General features: G+C 39.3%; 1 protein-coding gene across 4 annotated transcripts in view; it reads right to left on the bottom strand.

Moving 5' to 3' along the window:
- Positions 1-24351, bottom strand: part of POU6F1 (POU class 6 homeobox 1) — a 54088-nt gene that overhangs the window by 13577 nt on the left and 16160 nt on the right. For 2 of the 4 annotated variants that reach the window (XM_075199314.1, XM_075199317.1), the window contains exons 2-9: positions 21625-21713; positions 19700-19793; positions 18880-19060; positions 16354-16463; positions 14562-14787; positions 7124-7374; positions 2806-2934; positions 2019-2237 (exon numbers count right to left, since the gene is read on the bottom strand). In XM_075199314.1, the coding sequence (XP_075055415.1) occupies positions 2019-2237; positions 2806-2934; positions 7124-7374; positions 14562-14787; positions 16354-16463; positions 18880-19060; positions 19700-19753 (1170 nt within the window). In that variant the 5' untranslated portion in view covers positions 19754-19793; positions 21625-21713. Of the gene's footprint in view, positions 1-2018; positions 2238-2805; positions 2935-7123; positions 7375-14561; positions 14788-16353; positions 16464-18879; positions 19061-19699; positions 19794-21624; positions 21733-24351 lie in introns of all 4 variants that reach the window. The other 2 variants (XM_075199315.1, XM_075199318.1) reach the window with 2 other exon arrangements.

The following is a 24351-nucleotide window of genomic DNA, read 5'->3' as shown; positions in this document are numbered from 1 at the left end:
CAAGAATTTTTGTGTCAACACTATTACAGATATTGGCCCGTGTGAGCTGCAGTCAGCGGGGTATTTTCCTGGCCTTCATATTGATGTGTCTTATTGAGGGTGGATGTTCCCCTTTTTGGAATACATTGGAATAGAACTCTAACAATTTGGGTGCCATCTACGGACACTGAGCCTTGTATCACTTTGCAATAAGCCCATCCAACTCTGCAGGTTTACAGGTTGGAAGCAAGGAATATGGCTGCAGTAACCGCTGTCTGTGTAATCTCTTCCTCTAGTGCTGATGCAGAATCAGGTGCAATAGTTACCTGTGAAATATCTCCCTAATAAAATTCAAAGTCTGTTTATGAGGTGTTCAGGAAAGATGGGTACAATTTTTCATTAATTAATCAAAATAGGTTTGGTCATCAACAGCTCATTATCTCTCAGCTCTGTAAGTGCTGTATTTAGGTGTCGCTCTCTGGAGAGGAATGTTCAGCTCAGTCCTCACTCTCAAACCAGCTGTGCCTGGCTTAGAACAGATATTTTTGCATCTTCTCTAAAATAACCAACTAATCAAGTAACTCTTCAATGCTTACAGTGGGCCCAATTCATGCTTGGACGCAACCTGCATCTGTGTAGCTTTTAAAACAAAGACTATGTTGCATCAGTCATCACTGACATCTGCCCTGTAGCTGGTGCAAGGGATACGGCTGAAACCAGATCTACTTACAAGAAACACAGAACTTGAATAGTCTGCATCTGCGTCGTCACACCCTTGCTGTAGATGGCCTACGTTCATCAGTCTCTGCTCTCCTCTCAAGTCGTAGGCAGTCATTTGTGTTCAGACATGAATTGCATGAAATTGTGGTCATTGGCGTAAGGTCTGTTTCTGACCATGCGCAAAGCTATTTCACTCAAGATACGCCACGCAAACAGACTTATATCTGAACATGAATCATACCCAGTGTGTACAATGTGTATTGAAAACAATCTTCAATGCATAGTTTTTCTGTACTAGCTACTGAGACGCATGCCTGAAAGTAAATATAGACAAGCTTTTACCATACCTCTGAAACAGAAAATAAATGGTGTCACAATCATCCAATCAGAATTGGAGAGGTAATGGCGTGTTACTCATTACTATTATCTGGCATTTACATCTGCCCTGTAGCAGGTGCAAAAGATACGACTAAAAACAAGCGTACTTACCGTAAACTCAGCACTTGAATTAGCTGCAACTGAGTGAATACTCCCTTTCTGTACATTGCTTATGTTAGTCTGCGCCTTTCCTCCCCTGTTCCGCCTCTTAAGTTGCAAGCGGTTGTAAGTGTCTAATGCTGTTGGATATTAATTCCATAAGTTTTGTGCCAATTTACCCAAGCGATGCTACACAAACGTCCAGGCTTGAATCAGGCCCTGTGTGTTTTGGAAAAAGGGAAGTCTACATATTCTTTATCTATACTTTTAATGGTAAGCTCTGCTTAAATTATTTTTTATTATTTGTATTATATAGAGCTATTTGTGCAATCACGTTACCCCTAATAGAAGCCTTAAAGGCATCCCATAACATTATATTTGAGGTTGTAGTTTTATTAGTATCAAGGAAAGGTTATATCTCTGCTTTATGCTTGTCTGCTATATATGGAAGCTTTAACCATTTAGGAGGAAATCTCCAAACTATACTAGGGGACTAACTCAAGGCCTCCCTAACTGATTTTTGATTTATGTATTCAATGTATGATATAACACTGAAATGTTACTGCGTCATACAATATAAAGTGAAATGTTTGTGAAACACTAATATAAAAATTGAGGCTTCTATCTTGCACATATTTTGTGTTATTCACAACAGGCTCTGGTATTACCAAAATGTCTACAGTATGTTTAGAATCAGTGTTTCTATTCTGCCTCTGCTGACTAAATTGACGCCTAAAGCATAAAACAACATTTATAGGAAAATATCAGAGTACCAGTGGGGGTTTAATGTTTGCATAGTACATAGTCATTTTTGGTCATTCTGTCTATAGATATAGTATTACCTGCTGATCTGCCTTAGCTGGGATGTCCTGGGAAGCTTGTTTCCGTATAGCTGCTGGCTGGATGGCGTTGCTAGCCAGAGTGGCAATAATTTGTCCTTGAGCGTTTAATAGAAGTTGGGGCGTCACAGTCTGGAGCACATTCGGAGCCGAGACAGCAGCTGTTGCAGCACCTGCTGTGATTCCTGGCGAGTTCAGCAACCATGGGAGAGTGCCAATAACCTGCAGAGCAGATGAGTGCTCTGGGTTTAGAGTAAGGATATATTTCATTCAAGTCAATTAATGCGATTTTTCATATTGGGCACTTGTCTCAACTTACTAAAGTAAAAAGTCTGGAATAGATATAGGCAGTAAACATTAAATGGGAATTATGGGATATTGTACAGACTTTAAAGTGTTTTCTTAATGCCATATGTTGAGCGTGCACCAGCTCACCAATATAATTTCCCATCACTCCTTTACAGAATGACATATATACAAGCGGATTATCTTGCTTCCAGTGTAGAAAGCTCCAAGGTTAGCAAGTTAAATAGTAAACACAGCAAATATACCCTCAAACATAAAATACAGTTTATTGCCACAATAGGCTAACAAATTAAGGATTGGGACACACAGAATGTATTGTATCTAACATTGTTCCATACAATAGGACTCTTGGAAGTAACATGTGGATTGCATTGTACATAGGTGACTATAAACAACAAAACAAAATCTAAAGTTGAAAAGTACAAGAAGGGCAATTCTAATCACAATAATGTTCTTTATATTAGCAGGATCTTCAAGCACTTACCTGACCCTGTGCATTGGTTATTATCTGGCTTGTGATACCCTGCACTCCAGGAATAGCATTGGCAATAATGGGGGCAGCGGCCAGTGAGCTCAGTAACTGTGTGTGACCTCCTAGAGATGCTGCACTAATCTGAAAGAGGACAAATATCACAGGTAGTTGGAAAAGCAACAATATATAACATGTGTAGCTCACAAGCCATGCACTTTTCTTTTCTAATTTCTGGTTTTATGTAGTATTCCTATCAAATATTCAATATCAACTCAAATAAATATTGATATGTGTAACCATGTTGTTGCATTGTATACCTTCTCTGCAGTTTACATTCTATAAAATATAAGTAACACTGATGCATTATACCTATCCTCTCCACAAAAAAACATATTGCAGTCTTTAAATCCTGAAACGAGAATGTGTCTAGTTGCCATAAAAAGGATATTTTATTTAAACTTTTTTTTTATTACATTCTGCGTTACAGAGGTTCTCATTCTTGGTAGACCACAAACAATACTACTACTACTTTCTTTCTGCTTACCATCCACTAGTGAAGAGAATTCAATTAAGGACATGGGGAAAACATGGCCAATGAAAGAGTATAATGAGATATTTTTAACCAGAAATAAAAAAAAGAGTTAGACAAAAATAGAATTATTGGCCCAACATTGTGAATAACATCTTTAATGTCAGTTATTAACACAGTTGGAATGGCAACACTACTGTGGTGAAGCTTACTTTTAATGTGAAAGCAGGTGTCAGTGGATGAACTACTCAATGCTAAAAAGAACAAAACAAGCCCACACATCCTGTAGTAAGAAAACTACACTGAAAGGAAATTACAGACAGTTGAAAAACAAAAAAGTTACCCAAAATATTATTGCAAGTATGCAGTGCCACGTCATTATGTTATCTCAAGTGATTATTTCCAGATCTATCAACTTCACAGCATACCAGACCAAGATATAATGTTAATTCAATATGGAAACAGTTTTAACTCTCCAGTAACAGGTCTTTGGCTCATGCATGGTTTTGAGGTGAAGACCAAAACAGGAATTCTAAATGGTAAAAATGTCTGAAACAACGCCTATACAAGGTGAGATCATCACAATGTAACTATATGAAGGGCTACTTTTATGTAAATAACTTTTTTACTCAGAAATGTACTGATACATGCGTCATATTTTGATAACATCGCTGCACATGCCCAGAAACGGACTATACGCCAGCCAATGCAAGAACATCTAATTGATCTTCGAGCACAAAGGACCCTTACGACAGCCTATACTTTCATGGGTGGAACGGGGAAGGGGAATGGGCGTACGCAAGTAGTCCATGTACAGTAAGGACACACTAAGCTCAAGTGCACACAGAAGCGTCCGAATCAACCTTTTGACATCTCTAAGGTACGTGTTTTTCTGTCGTATCACTTGCACCAGCTACAGCTCAGGTGTAAGTGTGCAGTGATAGTGAAGATGGCTGTATGTGCATGCTACAACATATGTTTGCAATCAACAGCAACTGTAAAAATGCATTTTATGCATAGGATACATTAATGACATCCTGATGAATGTATTTCATGGGAAATAAAAATAAAAAAACACTTTTTATTATGTTTTTTCATCAATGACTATATTATTAACAGGTGACAATATTTGAATACTTTTTTTCTGTGTGTTTTGCTGCGATTTTATGTTCCACATATGTATTGGACGTATCCTGCAGTGTATTGTGTCTGTTAGAGCAGAGCGCACCTAGACCCGTATTCAACAAGAGACGTTCCTTCAGATCCGCTTGTAGTTGAATACGGACGTGTCTATGCCCTATGATTTATGTGGGTTTAAAAAAAATTTTTTAAAACCATTACATTTCATTTGCATTCCTTAATGAATCAGTTCAATTGTGTTTTACTTTCTGTGTGCTGTGACAAACTGTCTACTTTTACATGATACACTTTAAACATACATAAGATTTGTAACCTCACCAGTGAATTAAGTTTGCAGTAAAAAACATTTTATTCTAAACTTAAGAATCAATGCAAATATTGGAGCATTGGAGGACTCTGTTACTGTATTTCCTTAAAGGACAGGATTATCATAGCATCCAAGGCCATTTTACATCAGGAACCTCTGCCAAACTTCACGTTCACCTGTATTGCACTTGTTTCATCCAGACAATGCTCTAAAGCACCATAATTACTGGAAGAGATTTCCAGTAATGGTTCTGGGCTTATCAATGGACAAAACCTACTCTTCCTTCATGAAAAACAAGGGTGAAGTGGATGCAAGCAAACAGCACTGGCATTAAAGCCATCACCTGAAATAAGGACTTACAGGTACTGTACTGTAGTTACACTGGGCTGTAATTGATTAATAACCGAAAAAAGTATCAATATCACTGAAGGCACCTTTATGTCAGCACCTTACTTAGCTGCAGTATGTCTGTGTGTGGTATCAGTGACTTCTTCATTGTTAGCGACAAAACAGCATGGCTTTGACTTAATATACATAAGTTTTACTGTATTCCATGCTTATGGAACACAAATTGTGTGGTAATCAAGTCTTGCAAGTAATTGCACATGGCTTTATTGCAAGCAATTTGTTGGAATGTGGAGGCAGTCACTTTTGTTGCTGCAAAACCCCCCCCCCCCCCCCCATTTTCTTTTCTATATCCTTTCCATTAAGTGTATTGCACTGGATGTAGAAGTAACAATTCCTAGAACTTGGTTGCAAAACAGGAAAACCATGACCAGTTTCAGCATAATGCAATGTCAATCCACATTATCATGACAGATGCTTCATAAATGAGACTTTAGCTGGATGCAGACTATGGGAGAGATGGGATATCATGAGTTTAGCAGAAACTGTAAATGACAAAGATTCCTTTGAAGCTTTATATGTGTATTTATTGTAATATATATTTAATACTTGAGTAAAAAGGATACAATGGTCAATATGGTATTACCAAGGTGTAAAATTGTGCCTTCCAGATGGATTTAGTCATAACTCTAAATGAGGCTCAATATATTCATCACTTGTAATTTGGTATTCAGATACGCAATCAGTGACCTTACTCCAGTGTACCATGTGATGAATGATATTAGGTTGATGCTGTGCACTCACTTAAGACATTTTAATGCTATGTAAGCTACTTCAAGATATATTTTGTTAAAAATAAGGATTATTAGTTCCTGCAATAGCAATACATGCTAAGCTTACCAATTCCCAACAAAGTCTTCTCCTTCTGGCCCTACATTCAAATTAAAAATGAATTCAATCAGAATTAATACTTCTAAAAGGGTTTAATCTGACCTGTAGGCATCTTTTCAAGGCAAGTACTCCCCAAGCAATAGCAGCTTTACTGATCCTCAAGAAAATCACATGATGCAAGCTGCAGAAGATGTTAAACTCCCTGTTTTCATACAGAGTGTGTTTTGAAGTAGCTATAATGGCATCAAAAGGTGAGTATGGAGGATCAATTTCTTCTTGTTTGTAGTAGTTGTGGTAAACACAACATATCCCTATTTTTGTTATGCTCAAGCTGGTCAGGTTTTTTCTAAGGTTTTTGTAATAATGACAATGGAATCTTTTCCGCATTCATACTACTCTGAAAATCCTTACACACTATACCTATTGTATTTTAATATATTCTGCATTTATTATCTAGTCAACGTAACACACTGACACATTGAATGCCATGCTCCATTTTCTGTGTGATTTCATTGATACTGCTCTAGTGAACACATTTGTTATTTGTATTTCTGTCCTCCTGCCTAACAAACTTTGCATTATGTATTATTTACTGTGCTTTTTCCTTCTCCCTCAGACATACTGCATGCTTTAGGTGTGTACATTAAAAAAAAAATGTTAAGACACAAACAGCCACCACTTAGATTAAAGGGAACAAGTGCTTGTTTAACTCCTGCTGTATTTGTCAGTGGTTGAGAAAAGAGAAAAAAATGAAGTTCCCCTTTAATTACAGTGTAAAACCAAATATGTAATTGTTCCCCATTAAGTATCAACAGTATAATGCCTACATGTGAATTTCCATTTAAACAAACAAACTCAAGTTTTGTCATTTATGGGTTCTCCACCTCTGGTAAATCCGTCTCCATAATCAGTGTTTTCTCACATACTGTATAGGAGAAAGGTGGGGACCCTTTCATTGGGATCCCACCATTACACTAAATGAAACAGTTGCGTATTCCCAGAAAGTAGCGGGCATGAAAGTGCCTGCTGGAAAAGGGAAGATAATTGTAAACTGATGTGACGTAGGCGGATCAGGATGTGGGTGTGGCAATGTAGCTGTAACACGTGCAGATACTTACAATGGCTGGGTTAAAGGTAAAGCTTGCTGGCTGTACAGTGAACTGTGTCTGAGGTTCTGCTTTGGGTACTGTACTTGACATCATGGCTGTTTGGGCCTGTAGAGTTGGAGGAGCATGCAGTGTTGCCTGTGGCTGGACAGTCGCCTGAAGTGCCCCTTGGGCCTGAACTGTTGGCTGTGCCTGGTAAACTGTTTGGATGGCTGAAGCTGCCTGCAAAGGGGTCTGTATGGCAGTGTTCAAAACTGAAGCTGCTGTAAAAAAAAACAGAAATCATGATCTGGCACAATCACAGCTGCTACAATTATGTAATGATAAAGTTTAGTATACATACATGTCATACACAGGCACAAACTCATTTTAGTAAATAGTGATTACAATTTTAACAATATGCAGCATCACATTAGTGAACTGACTGTGTGTATATTTGTGTGTCAATTTATGTACCTAAGTAGCTGCAGTCCTGATATGTACCACATGCTAATCTTTATTTAACATGTCTTGGTATTACCAAATCAATAAATCTGTCTGCAGTCATGAACAGATTGTTCCATCATTAGATGTCCTGTCTCCACCGTGTGTTACATGTCTAGTAATTACATCTATTTCTGGAGCACGTACCAACCTGATTTATCAACATAACATGGACTTGAAAGTGATGTGCTGTAAAAATATACACTAAAGACAGACAGATACTGATCCACAGAACTGTGCACATACAGTCTGGACCGGAGCAACTCTCTTAATGAGAAGATGATATTACTATTTTATGGAGATTAATAAATAAATACATTAGCAATAAGTAAGCACTCTATAAGAAACTATGTGACTACAACATACTTTTTAATGTACCTTCATTATGTGACTACAAATAAAAATCATATACTTGCATGTAATTTCCAAATATTTGTACAAAACTTGCATGGGTTAAGCTCTTTGGTAAGGACATGCTGGTAAAGAGAAGAGAGGTCATGCAGGGGAGATATTACAGCAGAAATAGAAAACTAGATTTGGGGTACAAATTTGGCCCTGATTCTTTCAAAGTACCACGTATCCCATTTTTTAAAATGACTGAAAATCTCTTGGGTGCAATGATCCTTCAATGCTTTTACTGTGAGCCACTGGCCTCTGGGTCTTCACTAGGGTGCCCCAGTGCTGAATTGCCAGTACATGAGGAATATACTGCTGGTCACTACTAGAATCCAATTAGAAATCTCTAGGGGAGTAATACCACAGGTGACTCCCCCACTTCCCCTTAATCAAACCACTCTGACTTACATCATGTGTCTGAGGGAGGAAGAGAATTAAAAAAAAATATAAAAAAAATTAAGCACTAGTTTCTGTCATTACACCAACTTAAAGCCCCAGGCAGCAGGTGAAGTGAAGACCATAGCTGGCTTGCAGGCACGAAAACAGCAGTCAGGGGAGAAGCCGGAGAGAAAAGGAAGCTGAAGTAAGCAGCAGGAGGGTAAAGAGAAAGCCCAAGGAAACACAGGGAGAAGGATGAGAGGCATAGGCACAGGATTATTATTATTATCCTTTATTAGCCGCCACAAGATTTCCACAGCACCGCACAGATTACAAACAATAGACCTTAAAAGGTATAACAACACAGATCAAGAAAACAAGAACTTCTAAGACTCCAAAAACTCCAAGCAAGGCTAGTACCAGTGTAGCTGGAGCAGAACGTATTGAGTACATATAAGAGACAGGAGGGAAGAGGGCCTTGCTAGCAAGGTTACAGTAGTGAAGACAGGAAATGATAACTGCAAGGATAATGGTTTTGATTTCATCATTGGATAGGAAGGGCTAGATGTGAGCAATTTTACATGGTTGGATGTGTCAGAATTGGGCGAGTGATTGAATGTGGGGGGCAAAGGAAAGGGAGGAATTTAAGGTGATTCCCAGGCAGCGGAGTTGGGCAACAGAAGAGATGGTGGTATTGTTAACAGTGATAGAGAGGTCAAGGATGAAGATCTAGAAGGAGGGAAGAGGAGTTCAGTTTTGGCAATATTATTTTAAGAAATTGCAAGGACATGTAGGAGAAGGTGGCGGAGAGGCAATCGGATACATGACAGCGGAGGGGAGGGGAAAGATCAGGAGAATAGAGGTAGATTTGAATGACATCTGCATGTAGGTGATACTGGAGGCCAAAGGAAGAGATGAGTTCACTCAGGGAGGTAGTGTTCAGAGAGTAGAGCAGAGGGCCAAGAACAGAACTCCTATGGGGAGGGATGAAGGGGCGGAGGAGGAGCCAGAAGTGGAAACAGAGAAGGAGCAGTAGGCGAGGTATGAGGTGAACCATGCAAGGACGGAGCCAGAGAGCCCAATATAGAAAGAAGGGTGTGCAGCAGCAGGAGGGGGTAGTCCATGGTGTTGAAGGCTGCAGAGAGGTTCAGGATGTTGAGCATGAAAAAGTGGCCCATGAATTTAGCCAAGAGAAGAACGTTGGTGACTTTGGCCAGGGCAGTTTCAGTGGAGTTTAGGGGGTGAAAGCCAGATTGGAGAGGATCAAGGAGGAAGTTGTCCAAAAGAAACCTGGTGAGGCGGTTGCAGACAATCAGCTCAAGTAGTTTAGAGACAGAGGGAAGGAGCAAAATGGTGTGGTAGTTGGAGAGTGAGGTGGGATCAAGATTTTTTTTTTAGATTAGGAGAGATAACAGAGTGTTTAAAAAGGATGATGAGACAATGGAGAGTGGAGAGTGTGCGAGGTAGTAGTAGGCAGTGGGGGAGAGAGAGCAAAGGAGGTGAGAGAGGATGGGATCCAGGTGGCAGGTAGACGGGGGACAGGATAATATGAGGGAGTGGACATCCTCCCCCAACGCAGGACGGAAGGAGCACCAGTAGTTTGTGGCTGGAGATAATGGAAAAGCGGTGCGGGTGGCAGGAGAATGCTGGCAGGAGGAGATATTGAGCCTTATGGATAGATATCTCCCATAGGATGACTAATATGCAGTAGTGCATGTTCAATGTGGAGGCAGTGTATTATGTCTGTTTAACACAGTATGCAGTTACATTGTGAGTTTACTACAAGATACAGGCAAGTGCAGTGTGCTTTAGTCATCATCATCAACATTTATTTATATAGCGCCAGCAAATTCCGTAGCGCTTTACAAATGGGAACAAACATTGATAAGACAATACTGGGTAATACATACAGACAGAGAGGTAAGAGAACCCTGCTCGAAAGCTTACAATCTATGGGACAATGGGAGTTAGAAACACAAGGGCATGTGCTACATCATATTGCACAATGGACCAGCTAGACTGCAAAGGTAAAAGTATTGAGTGTGCTGTGTGTGTGGCAATGTTGGTCAGAGGGTTGTTGTCTTGCGTTAGCAGTGTAGAGGATAGTAATAGGGTAATCTAGAGAAATTAAGATGATGGTTGAGGAATATCATAACCTTGTCTGAAGAGGTGGGTTTTCAGTGAACGCTTGAAGGTTTGAAGACTAGAGGAAAGTCTTACTGTGCGTGGGAGGGAATTCCACAAAGTGGGTGCAGCCCGGAAAAATTCATGTAACCGAGAATGGGAGGATGTGATGAGAGTGGAGGAGAGACGTAGATCTTGTGCAGAACGGAGGTGTCGAGTAGGGAGATATTTCGAGACAAGTGAGGAAATGTATGTCGGTGCAATTTTGTTGATGGCCTTGTATGTTAGTAGAAGAATTTTATATTGGATTCGTTGAAATACAGGCAGCCAATGTAGAGACTGACAGAGAGGCTCAGCAGAGGAATAACGGTTTCTGAGGAAAATCAATATAGCCGCTGCGTGCAAAATAGATTGTAGGGGTTCAAGTCTGACTTTGGGAAGACCAGTAAGGAGGGAATTGCAATAGTCGATGCGGGAGATGATGAGTGCATGAATTATTGTTTTTGCAGTGTCTTGTGTCAGATATGTGCGTATTCTGTAAATGTTCTTTAGGTGTATGTAACATGATTTAGATATAGAGTTGATGTGGGGAATAAACGACAGTTGTGAATCAAGGATTACACCTAGGCAACAAGCTTGCGGGGTGGGATTTATGGTCATGTTATCAACAGAAATAGAAGTGTCAGGCAGGAAGCTTCTGTTTTTGGGTGGGAATATTATTAATTCAGTTTTTGAAAGATTGAGTTTGAGTTGGCGAGAAGACATCCAAGATGAAATGGCAGAAAGACAGTCAGTAACGCGAGACAACACAGATGGTAAAAGATCAGGTGAGGATAGATAAATTTGTGTATCATCCGCATAGAGATGATACTGAAATCCAAAGGAGCTTATTAGTTTTCCAAGAGAAGTGGTGTAGATAGAGAATAGCAGAGGACCTAGGACTGAGCCTTGTGGTACTCCAACTGATAAAGGAAGCGGAGCAGAGGTGGATCCAGAGAAATTAACACTGAAAGAGCGATTAGATAGGTAGGATGAGAACCAGGATAGGACAGTGCCTTCAAGACCTAGGGATTGTAGCGTTTGTATGAGGAGAGAGTGGTCAACAGTGTCAAATGCAGCAGAGAGATCCAGGAGAATTAGAAGAGAGTAATGGTTATTATTTTTTGCTGTGATCAAATCATTGACAACTTTGGTCTTTGACTGAAGCGGATTCAATAGGCTGTTTGCTGTAAGAAAGTGTGTGAGGCGAGTGTAGGCAATTCTCTCGAGAAGCTTGGAGGGGCATGGGAGCTGGGAGATGGGGCGGTAATTTACGAGAGAGTTAGGGTCAGAATTCTGTTTTTTTAAAATGGGAGTAATCACTGCATGCTTGAATAGTAATGGAAAAATACCAGTAGAAAAAGATAAATTACAGATTTTAATTAGAGGGGGAATGAGAACAGGAGACAGGGACATACCAATTTGTGAGGGAATGGGATCAAGAGGACAGGAGGTAGAGTAGGAAGATGAGAAGAGAGTAGAAACTTCCTCTTCATTTGTGGGATCAAATGAAGAGAGAGTGTCAAAGGGTGCTACAAAGGAATTGAGCTGATTGCTTGTCAAGGGAGATGATACCATTTCAAGTCTGATCTTATCAATTTTGTCCTTGAAATAGGAAGCAAGATCCTGTGCACTGATGTTAGTTGGAGGATTTGGAGCAGGAGGATTCAGAAGAGAGTTAAATGTGTTAAAGAGGCGTTTGGGATTAGAAGCCTGAGCATAGATGAGAGATTGGAAGTAGGTTTGTTTAGCAGTGTCCAGAGCATTTCTATAGGAGTGGTAGATATCAGTATATGTGATGAAATCATTAGAGGCACAAGATTTACGCCAGTGACGTTCTGCTTTACGAGAAAGTTTTTGTAGAGTTTGTGTTACTGTAGTGTGCCACGGTTGGCAACGAATTCTACGCGAAGTATGTAGTGTCGCTGGAGCCACTTGATCCAGGGCAGTTGCTAGGGTTTGATGAAAATGGGGTACTGCCCGATCAGGGGAGGAGAATGTAGAAATTGGGGAGAGAAGGTGTTGGAGAGAGGTGGAAAACTGTTGAAAATCAATAGAGTTGAAATTCCTGCGGTTGTGAGGAGGTTTGGAAGAGTTTGACACTAGGGAGAGTAAAGAACTGGGGGTGAGCGAGTAGCTAATAAGGTAATGATCCGAGAGGGGGAAAGGAGTGTTAAGGAAACCAGAAACTGAGCATAGTCTAGAGAAAACAAGATCAAGACAGTGGCCATCCTGATGAGTAGCGGATTCAATCCACTGGGAGAGGTCAAGTGAGGAGGTTAGAGAGAGTAGTTTGAAAGCAGCATTGGAACGTGGATTAGAAATAGGGATGTTGAAATCACCCATGATGATGGTGGGGATATCAGTAGATAAGAAGTGAGGGAGCCATGCAGAGAAGTGTTCAAGAAAGTGTTGGTGTGGAACAGGGGGGCGATAGATGACAGCAACACGCATAGAGAATGGGTTAAAAATCCTAACAGCGTGTACTTCAAAAGATGTGAACGTGAGTGATGGGACACTTGGTAGAACTGTGAATGTGCACTGTGGGGAGAGAAGTAGTCCAACCCCCCCTCCTTGTCTGCCTCCTGGTCTGGGGGCGTGGGTGAAATGGAGACCACCATGTGAAACGGCTGCAGGTGAGGCAGTGTCTGAATGCGTGAGCCATGTCTGTTATTGCTAGAAGGTTGAGGTTGTTTGAGATGAAGAGATCGTGTACGGAGGTAAGTTTGTTACAAACAGAGCGTGCATTCCAAAGGGCACATTTAAAGGACTTTGGAAGAGAGGGGAGACAGGTTAAGTGTTTGAGGTTTGCCGGATTTCTGTAGTGTTCAGATATATGCGTGTGGGAGAATTGAGGGGGACCTGGATTAGGTGATATATCACCAGCTAATAGAAGCAGGGAGGAAGAAAGGTAGGAAAGATGATTGTAAGATGTGTGTCTTTTTAGTTTCTGGCAGCAGGGTGAGGCTGTTAAAGTTATTGAATTTAAATAGGAAAACAGTTCATGAGTGTTCACTAGAGGTGAGTGAAGTAATGAAGGGGCAATGTGGATAGAGGTGTGTGTTGCAGGATGGGTGAGGGATGATATAGTCTTAAAGATAATGCCATGAAAAGAGAGAAAGAAAAATATTTTGGCAAGCATTGGGATTATGAGTCAAATAGCAAAATGAGGAATTAAAGGAATTGCCTAATTGCAACATCCAGTGTAATCAGATAAGTAGTGCAGAGCTATGCTGCAGCAAATATAGTGTATTCCTGAATGTCTGGATAGTATAAAGTAATTATGTGGGAAGCCATGTGGGGGAGTGGGTGGAAGTGTTGAATGGAGAGTAATAAAGAGCAGGTAATTGAGTAGCTGAGATTTTGCAGAGTCATGAGAGAGGAGAGTGGTTGAAAGACAGTATCATTTCTTCCTACTTGTGATGGGAGAAAAAGCTTAAATAGAATTGAAGTACAGTGCTGAGATAGGGGACTGAAATAACTGTAGCATGGGTAGGGAGTGGTTGTGCAAGTAGTGTTATGTGTTTTGTTCAGTTTATATAAAGTTTAGAGTGTATGTGGTTTAGTGTAGTGTACACTTGTATGAAGAAGTACTATGGTGTATGAGACAACTATCATGTGCCCTTGTGTTATATATTGGTAGTTTATCCTCTCACTGACTGTTATTTATCTGTAAATGCAGGCTATATTTGAGCACCCCTTGATGGGATCATGTGTATAATTATGGTACTGTAAAAAAAACTGATATGTTTTTCAACTATTAATATTAGAAATAGAATTTCTGTCAAAAAGTAATTTTATATGTAACTATTTAACATCACAAAGAGAGGCATGTCTTCCAGCATTGCATAAAATGCAAAATGTCCGTCCCCCCCTTCACTGATTCCTGTAGATGTAACTACCAATGTAGCAGAGGATGCAGCAGCGATGCGGCTGGTAGGTCCACCACCCCTGTCCAAGCCTTATGTTTGCATGTGTTTATTCATCCTTCTTATACATTTTATATAAGAATCTTTAGATGTAGTCTTACCTTGCAGGTTTGTAAGAGGCAGTTTGAACATTCCTCCAGCAGTGGGTGCCGTTGTTAATCCTGGAAGAGTGGCTAGTGTAGCAGTGGGAAAGTTCCATACAGCCAGGCCCTGCTGGCCTGCCACTTGACCGGGAATTGTGATGGGAATAAGAACAGGTTGAGTAACTGCCCCTGTGGGAGCCATTACTCCTGTAACAAGTGTAGCTAAGTTTTCCTGAGTCAAGACCTGCAAAACCAAACATGTTTGTTGATTCTGCAGTGTGATATGTTTCATTTACACAAATCGGTTGCTAATTTTCTATAAGGCCACCTATGAATTCACTCAATGCCTACACATATTTATTCAAATGTATAAATGGTTAAATACTTCCCCTGCTGGACAGACACCCAGTACTTCCAGAAAAAGTGTTGCACTTTCTTGTGAATGTTATTGTAAATTCAAAGCATCCTACATTACTGATCACTGCAAAATATGAAGGGATTCTCTGCTCCAAAACTATATAAACAAATTCCAATTGCAATTTTCTGCAATGATGTGCACTATGCACTCTGCTAAGTTAAGGTTATGGAATAAATTTACATTGCATGTTAAGGAGAAAGACAATATCAATTATGTAAATTACAGGAAAAGGAGGATATACTGTTACTTTTACAAAAAGTCTGTACAAATATTAGTGTACAGCTAGTGAACAAAAAATGGAAACACCAATATAAATGTACTTAATATGACACAGGAGGGATGCAGCATCTTTCTTCTTCCACAATTTCCTGCTCTGTAGAGTTTTCGTTGGACCTTTATTTATAAAACTGTCTGTTTTTACCTCTGGGTGAAATATGTAGTTGATTGTTCTAGGGCTGCTCGCATGTTTTGCCTTGCAGTTTAAATTAATACACAGATAATACAATCCTGAAGTATGTACTTCCTTCCACTGTTGCACTTTCTGTTTTTTTTCCCTTTTGTCACTGCAATATCGGATGAGATAATAAAACTCCGGGCCTAGAACATCTTCATGAGGTCTTCACCTATAGCAGCCTACTTCCCAAGGTATGCAATATGTTTCAAAGTTCTCGTTACCCACAGGTATTAACTCGTAGTAGTAGCGGCTTATTAAATAAAATATTGCTAACTGGGGTGGACAGGATACAGAAGGACGCAGTGGGTGACAAAAATAAAGCAGACTGAAGTCAGAAAGGCAGATGAATAGCAAGGGCAAAACCCAATACATAAGCCTAGGTCTGGGAGGGTAAAGATTAATAGTGTTACGAATAATCAGGCTGGCAGAGTTCAATAGTGTACCCAAAAACAAGCAGAGGTCAAGGGCAAAAGAAAGCAGAAAAGTCCAATAAAAAGTCTGGTGATGTCTGTTCACTGAAGCTCCTGCCAAATTTGCCCCAACAATCACCCCTCTTGTAAAGTCACCAAGGACTCTTTTTGCAGCCACGCTAGCCATAATACACTAAAAGCGTGTGGTTACACAAATGAGGCACATGCAGACCTGTTACGAGGCACTGCACCTGCTAAAGGGCATATCACAAACCAGGAGCAAATACGCACGGTTCTGCATATGGCCAGGAACATGCTTGTTTTCCGTGACCTTTTTTTAAGAGTAAGCTACTTCCGTTTTGCATCCAAGTCTGAATCAGGCCCTAACTCTTTACCATAAATATAAAAACATATGTTGTGACCTTGTAGACATACTCATTACGGTTCTATAGTTGACGAACATAAAAAAAAAATCTCAAAATTATAACCACTAAAAGTTAAACAGGAGTATCATAGTCAAAGTCTCACCTGCGGTGCAGTCTGTAATGCAAAAGAAGTAAAAGTGGGCTGTGGCTGGTTGGAGGCATGAGTGAAGAGTGTTGGGATAGACGGAGAAACTAGTCCAGGTGATGACTTCACTTCACATCGAGAGGGGGGGGGGGGGGGTCATGAAAATAGAATGTATAACATCATTAATTGGGTGAGGAACGGTCAGTCGTACATTGTAAACATAAGCTCTGCTGGTCATGGCTCGGCAACCTCAGAATTTAAACTCTCACGGAAAGTGTACATTATAGAAGTTATGCAACTTATTATGGAAAATGTAACTCAGAAACAGTTTACTTACAGAAGATTATCCATAAATTCTTTAGTAGAACTGAAGCGTTTAATGTGCCTTCCAAAAATATGTGTGAGCAAACAAACCTGTACACTCACTTCCTGAAAAGCATTCACTTTGCTTTCGTCAATTTCCTGCAGCGTTCAAAAGTGTATGCAATGGATGAAGGGAACACAAATTAAGTACAAAGTACACTATGCGAAAGCTTGGAGGACACACTTCTAATGCTCTGTCTACACTTTTAAGTAGTGCTGTTTTTCAACAACTATATGTGACAGATATATATGTGCAAGGTGCACTTTTCATTAGATCTCTTATTGTGTTGCTCCCTTTCAATGCTCTCACGCAGAAAAGTGTGTAACAATCTACAATGTTGAATATAAGACAAAGACAACTTGAGTAAACACAAAATACAGTTTTTAAATGGTCATTTCATTTATTGAAGGGAAAAAAAGTGTGAAATAGTAAGTGTCCCCTTAGTTACTCATTCAACCAATGAACCAAATTGAATTGATAATTGGGTTCAAGTAGACTAGACACAATCAGGCTTGATTACTGCCAGCCCAGTTAAATCTACCCTTTTGAATCTAAACATTTCTAAGGTTCTGGTATGCACTGTGGTTCTACAGCGAACCACAGTGACAGCTATTATCTCCAAATGAAACTGTGGTGAATCTTCCCAAAAGTAGTTGGCCTACCAAAATTCCTCCAAAAGCACATCGATGACTCATCCAGGAAGCCACATAAGAACCCAGACTAACATCTAAGGAACTGCAAGCCATTTGAAAGACTGGGCAAAAATGTCATCCATGGGAAAATTACAGGGCAAAAACCACTGCTAACAAAGAGGAACATTAAGGATCTCACACTTGCCAAAAAACACATTGATGACCACCAAGCCTTTTGGGTTAATGTTTTATGGACTGATGAGTCAAAAATTTTACTTTTTGGAAGACATGGGTCCTTTTACAGACATAAAGATGACGCAGCATTCCACAATAAGAACACCACAGCAACAGTCAAATGTGGTGGTGGCAGTGTGATGGTGTGGGGGTCACGACTTGGGTGACTTGCCATAATTGATGGAATCATGAAAGTCCAGTCATCAGTCCGTGACCTGAAAGCTCAAGAGCAATTGGGTTATGCAGATAACGAACCGAAACACAAGAGCAAGTCCACCTCTCAATGGCCCAAAAGAAAGAATGTTTTGGAGTTGCCCAATACAAGTCCTAACTTGAATCCAATTGAGATGATGTGACAGGACCTTACACGGGCAGTTCATGCTCGAAAATCCTCCAGTATGGCTGAATTCTGCAAAGAAGAGTGGGCCAAAATTCCTCCACAGTGATCTGAAAGACTGATCTCCAGCTATCGGTAGCATTTGGCAGCAGTTGTTGTTGGTAAAGGTGGCACAGTCAGTGGTTAAGTCTATGGGGGAAATTCATTTTTCACTTGGGTGCTGGATAACTTTTTTCCTTCAATAAATGAAATGACCATTTAAAAACTGTATTTTGAGTTGTCTTTGGCTTATATTCAATTTTGTTTGAAGATCTGAAATAAGTGAGTGTGACAAATACGTGAATATAGAAGAAACCAGGAAGGGGCAAAAACTTTTTCACACCACTGTACTTATATACACTAAATAATAAATATCAGTACAGGTCATCTACAGACAGCAGAGGCAACTATTTTGTGGTTGAACAAATATTCTGTGCGCCTTATGTCTCCATATTGTACCCAGTTCCCAGTGAATCAACGCATTCTCATGTAAAGAGATATACCCCACACAATGGCTACCTCCATTGGAGCAGTATGGGCACAGTGGTTAGCATTACTGGCTCACAGTGCTGGGGTCACAGGTTTGGTTCCTACCATTGCCCTAGTTGTGTGGAGTTTCATTGTCCTTCCTGTGTTTGTGTGGGTATCCTCCAGACTCCTCTCACACAGTCCAAAAAACATACTAGTAGGATAATTGGCTAGATATTCCTAATAGATTACCAAGAGGTTACTAGTTTTAGTGGACCATTAAATATCAAAGAATGGTATAATATAAAAAATACAAACACTATGCTTTGGAAGATGTATGCATATAAATTAATGTTTTTACTTCGTCTATTCTTGTTAGAATCCTACATGTACTCTATTATATTAACAACAGGTTAAATGTCTTACATTCAGTCGTGTAATGAAATCTTTTTATCTGGATGAATTCATACCTACGGACTTGGCACTCGCATTTTCCATATGGCAGAGCACTGTCTCTCTCATCAAGTCATTAGTAACTGCAGGCTCAGGAACTGGAGGATCAAAAGCCTTTCCAGCCTCCTCTGGTTGTGCTGGTGCATCCACACCTACTTCAAGAACCCGAATAGTCTCGTGCCCAGACATCACAATTACCTACATGGCCAGAAGATGTATGTAGAGTGATACACCCATACTGTACATAAGTATACAATTTATAAGATGTAAACATGAGGAGAACATCCAGAGACATGATGTACCAGCTATCTCAGGCATGTATCAGAATAAAAATTACATTAAACAACTACATTGTTTGTCTAGTTTGGTGTTAGATCTAATAATTGAAATAATTACATTATTTATAAAAAAAGTGCTATGTTAATTTATGTAAGGGGTAAGAGGGTCATATCCTTTCAGTTGCCCCACAGAGAGCAGTACGACTAGATACATCCTTAGTCTAAAGCTTAATATCATCAATAGTAGTAGTAAATGGCAATGCTCACACATCCTGCATTCTCCACCTGCTATTAAACTAAAAATTCCACCCTCATTTCCTAGCAACTAACACCTGGATTATGCTTTGGAGGGAAAAAGAAGCTGAAATATTTGTCATTAAATATATATATATTTGCAGCAATAAAAAAACACACGTGTTCAGTATAACTATTTATACTGTTCTTATTCCTGGCTCCACACTACAGTTATAGAAGGGGCTTTAACAGACTGCAGAGCTCTCAGAGGGCTGAAATATCTCCTAATATTTTTATCTATTTTGCTGACAATGAAAATAAATACCTGTTCATTGACTGTGAGGGGCGAATCATGTTGTTGGAGGGTACCAGCTTCCATAGTGCTTAATGGAGTAGAAGCCCCTCACGCCTCCTGCATGCTGGGAAACAAAATAATCTCACATGTAGTTTATGTATGTATCAAGAACTGATCAATAAATCATGTTGATTAGTCTTGTGCCAATGTTCTTCATTGTACTGTCAGCAAAATGTAAGGAAATAGATCACCTTTATTTATTTGCTTTTACTTTACCCCCATTAGCAGTAAGGAGACTCAGAGGTATGCTTTATAGTGATGCACTGATGCCAGAGAGTTCTAAAGAAAATAAAGGTCATCTATTTCTGCTAGTTGGAGGTACGGAAGATATTACAAATATTACTAGGGATACAGTAGTAGCTATAGAAAAATAGTAAAAAAGAAAATACAGCCACAGAATTCAAAGCACAGTGTATATATATATATATATATATATATATATATATATATATATATAATATCCACACATGTAAAGAATTCAAACCATAGATGTCCATAATTTAAGTTCTGTGTAATAATGTGAAATGACACAGGGAAAAAGTATTGAACACTCCTTCCGAAAAAATTTTAATACTTTGTACAAAAGTCTTTGTTGGTAATGACAGCTTCAAGACGCCTCCTGTATGGAGAAATTAGTCGCATGCATTGCTCAGGTGTGAATTTGCCTCATTCTTCAACACAAATAGTCTTTCCCTGTGTCATTTCACATTATTACACAAAAAACTTAATTTATGGGCATCTATGGTTTGATTTCTTTGCATGTGTGGATTGCAAGGGTCGTTGCTGATATTTGGATTAAATTTCATTATAATAGCCACATTAAATAGATATTTACTTTACTGAGAAAAATGTTGATGTGTGCAATACCTATTTCACCCGCTGTATGTATATATATATATATATATATATATATATATATATATATATATATATATATAGATTACTTTTGAGTTGAATTTATGCTATAGCTATCACCCAAGAGGGCCAGATTGTGGAGGATGACCCATTTTGATACATATATTTAATGTTCATGAAATAAATTTCACAGAAAAGTGAGTAATAGCACGGACTGGCATAGGGACTAGGATTATGCTTGTCAAGGAAAGATTTACACACTGGGGTTGATTTCCCAAGACTATTTAATTGAAGGAGAAACTAAAAACTATTCATATTTGAAGGGAAACAACTTTGTAGAAGCTATAATAACAAAGAAAATTAAATTATAATACCCACTGCCTCCAAGTCGCATCACTACGGGATTTCGATGTCTGGACCCCCTCACTGTTCGTGAGATAGTAGCTCACCAGCATTGGATGAATGGCCACTTGTGTTAAGAAGAAAGAGAATTTTGAATTTCAGCCCTCGGACACATCTTGTGTGGAAGGCTCAATCATCCACTTACTGGTCCGTATAGCAGATAGTGCCAAGGTGTCAGGATGCTTGAATTTTAAATTTCTCCTATCTACTCCAGTAGGGCAACCAACCATTAATCAAGTGCCAGCAGGATATTGACTTGGGGAAGGATAGTGTTACTGCATAATTTTAATTCTTGGAAATTATTTTTTAAGGGGCAAAACAAATTTGTTACATATTGTATAAATATTGCTCAGAAATATTCTTATACTCTACATGACAAGCTTACACTTTTGAGTGGCATTGGGGACATGTCTCATAAGGATATAGGTTTCAAAGTGAATTTTTCAATAAAAATTAAATGTTAAAAAAGCAAGGAAATAAGTAATGTTCCAGAAAAGATGCAATATCTGGCAAACATATTACATCACATAAAATGGCTCAATGTGCATTTTTTTTTTCTTCTGGGAACATTGAAAAATTGTACAGCTGCAGTTATTCATATTTGTTCATCACAAATAATCAAGTGAACTGAGACTCACCTAGTGACTGTTGTTGGTAGATTTAACTTGTCTTTGTCGATACACAAATTCTGTAACTTCCATTTCAGCTCACAGATAAAGGTATTCCGCTACGACAATAAACAACATCTAAATAAATATTCCAAGATATAATACAATTATATGACAAATTTCCATGAAACAAATTGTAATGTAAAACTGATATTAAAACACATAAAAATATTCTAAACACAAGATCCAAAAATACTTAGTAGGAATGTATTCAGCTGAGAGGAAATACATACAGAAATCAAGTGAAGCCAGGCAGACAAGAAGAAACACACCTAGTACTTCCACATCTTTAGATTTGGTATTATAATAATATAATGGTCATTATATAAAAAGTCCTAAAATTGATCACATCTAACATCACTTAAATGAGGCTGGATAAAATGTATAGGGCCAAGAAAATATCAACACCACTTCATTCCAAATTTGTCCGTTAACACATGCAAGCAAATCTAAGGAACTGAATATCATGAAAGCTGCATATTGAAAAAGGGAGTAAAATATAACGATTAAAAATAAATAGGGAAGATTAGAATATATGTGACAATTCTAAGCTAGCATGGGTATAAACAGTTGAAAAAAAGAGACTGGTGTAGACTTAGCACTTTCATTAAGCCATTCTATTCCAATATTAATTAACTTTAGTTACAAACAATATATGACCACTAGTAACAAACATCAGGGGGTAAATGTATGAAACGTTGATCTCTGCAAGTCACTTTGCAGGGGAAATTTAAAGTGGTGATGGCTTGTAAAGGCAAGTTTGCCTTTACAATGGCTGATAACAGTAAAGGGGTCTTTACACAAATGCGCCTCATGTAGACCTGCCAAAAAAACACGCATATAGGCCTGTTAGGAGGTGTAACATTTGTATCTGCTACAGAGATACTCTCTTATGATGATGACTTATCATAAACCAGGTGCATATGCTGCTGACACAGAATCTCGAGATGTGTACGACTCTGCATATAGGCGGAAATAGTAAGAGTAAGTTACTCCTATTTTACGGCCAACTCTGCATTTTCCCCATAATGTCAGTCCTTAATGCATGCTCAGTGTCAAAGTACTCAGAAGTTACTTTTTTTTTAATTATAAAAATATCACCATTTGGTTCAATCCACATTACTGTCAATTGGATTTAGTGGGAGTATTGAAATCCTTTATAATACAAAAAATAACTTCTGATAACAATGACACTGAGCATACCTAACTACACAATATCAGGGTACATTGGGGACGTCACAAGCAACCATAACAGGCGAGAATGCTCAGAACAAACAATGCAAAGCACCTTTCTCCCAAAACAGGCATCCCCGGTAGTAAACACATGGAACTTGTAGAATCTGCTAAAAGTGTGAACCGAGAACCAGGTAGCCTCCCGACACTGCTGATTCGAGGTACCATGCATGCTGTCTCAACCAGGAGGCACTCGCCGACCTGGCAGAGTGAGCCTTAAGATTCTACTATAAGACTGATGGATTACTGCCATAATCCATCTAGCAATGGTAACTTTACAGTCTGGCCAGATCCTCTTGTGCGCGTCATAGAGGATCCAGCACATGTCTTGAATCCTAGGCACATAAGTTCGCAAAGCTCTGACCACATCTAGAGAATGAAGAGAGCGCCCTTCCTCAAAGACCTACTCTTGTCCAGACTCCAAATTAATCAAGACATTTTTTCATTCTGGATCTGGCCACCACCTTAGGGTGGAAGGAAGGTTTGGTCTGAAGAACCACCCTATCCGCATGAAAAACTAAAAGAAGACTTGCATGAAAAGGCTGCTAGTTCTGAAACTAAATAGTCAAAAGGAATATAGTCTTCAGTTAAGTAATTTTAAATCAACATAGTCCAATGGGTATATTTACTAAACCTTTTGTGTAGAAGCTGGTGTAGTATTGTGGATAAAGGCATTTTGGCTTTTGTAGATTTGGCTCCTTTTGAGTAGATATCTTTATCTGTTTGGGAGAGACTGGGGGGTATACTCACTAAACTGCGGGTTTGAAAAAGTGGAGATGTTGCTCATAGCAACCAATCGGTTTCTATCTGTCATTTTGTACAATGTACTAAATAAATGATAACTAGAATCTGATCAGTTGCTATGGGCAACATCTCCAATTTTTCAAACCCGCAGTTTAGTAAATATGGCCACAAGGGTTCAAAAGGGGAATGTTGCAAAATATTCAACACCAGGTTCAGATCCCAAGCAGCCACTGGTGGAACATAAGGAGGTTATACATGAAGTACACCTTGCAAGATTGTCTGCACGTCAGGCATTAGAGCCAGACTTTTTGACAGAAAGAGCTGACACCTGAACCTTAAGAGAACTTATGAAGAAACCTGCGTCCTTCCACTCCTGTAAATACATAAGTAACCTGGGTAAACGAAAAGCGGTAGGGAACCCCTTCCTTTCACACCAGGCATATACATTCTCCAGACTCTAATTTTTGTCCGAACCTGGCTTCCGAGCCCAAAGCATGGTTTACAACACATGCTCAAACAGCTAGTCTTTTGCTCCAAGGATCATGGCTTCAACAGCCATGCCGTTTAAGCCAGCCATTCTAAACTGTGAAGTAGAAACGGACCTTGACTAAGCAGGTCTGTTCTGAGCAGCAGACGCAAGATTGTGCGCCACCAGAATGACCGGGACGTCTTCTCTTTTTCCCTTCTTCAAGACCCTCGGCAGCATGGCCACTGGAGAGA

The sequence above is a fragment of the Mixophyes fleayi genome, chromosome 2 (genome assembly GCF_038048845.1).
Source record: "Mixophyes fleayi isolate aMixFle1 chromosome 2, aMixFle1.hap1, whole genome shotgun sequence".
NCBI classification, from domain to species: domain Eukaryota; kingdom Metazoa; phylum Chordata; class Amphibia; order Anura; family Limnodynastidae; genus Mixophyes; species Mixophyes fleayi.
The sequence above is the reverse complement of the archived record's forward strand: the minus strand, read 5'-3'. Positions and strand labels throughout refer to the sequence as shown.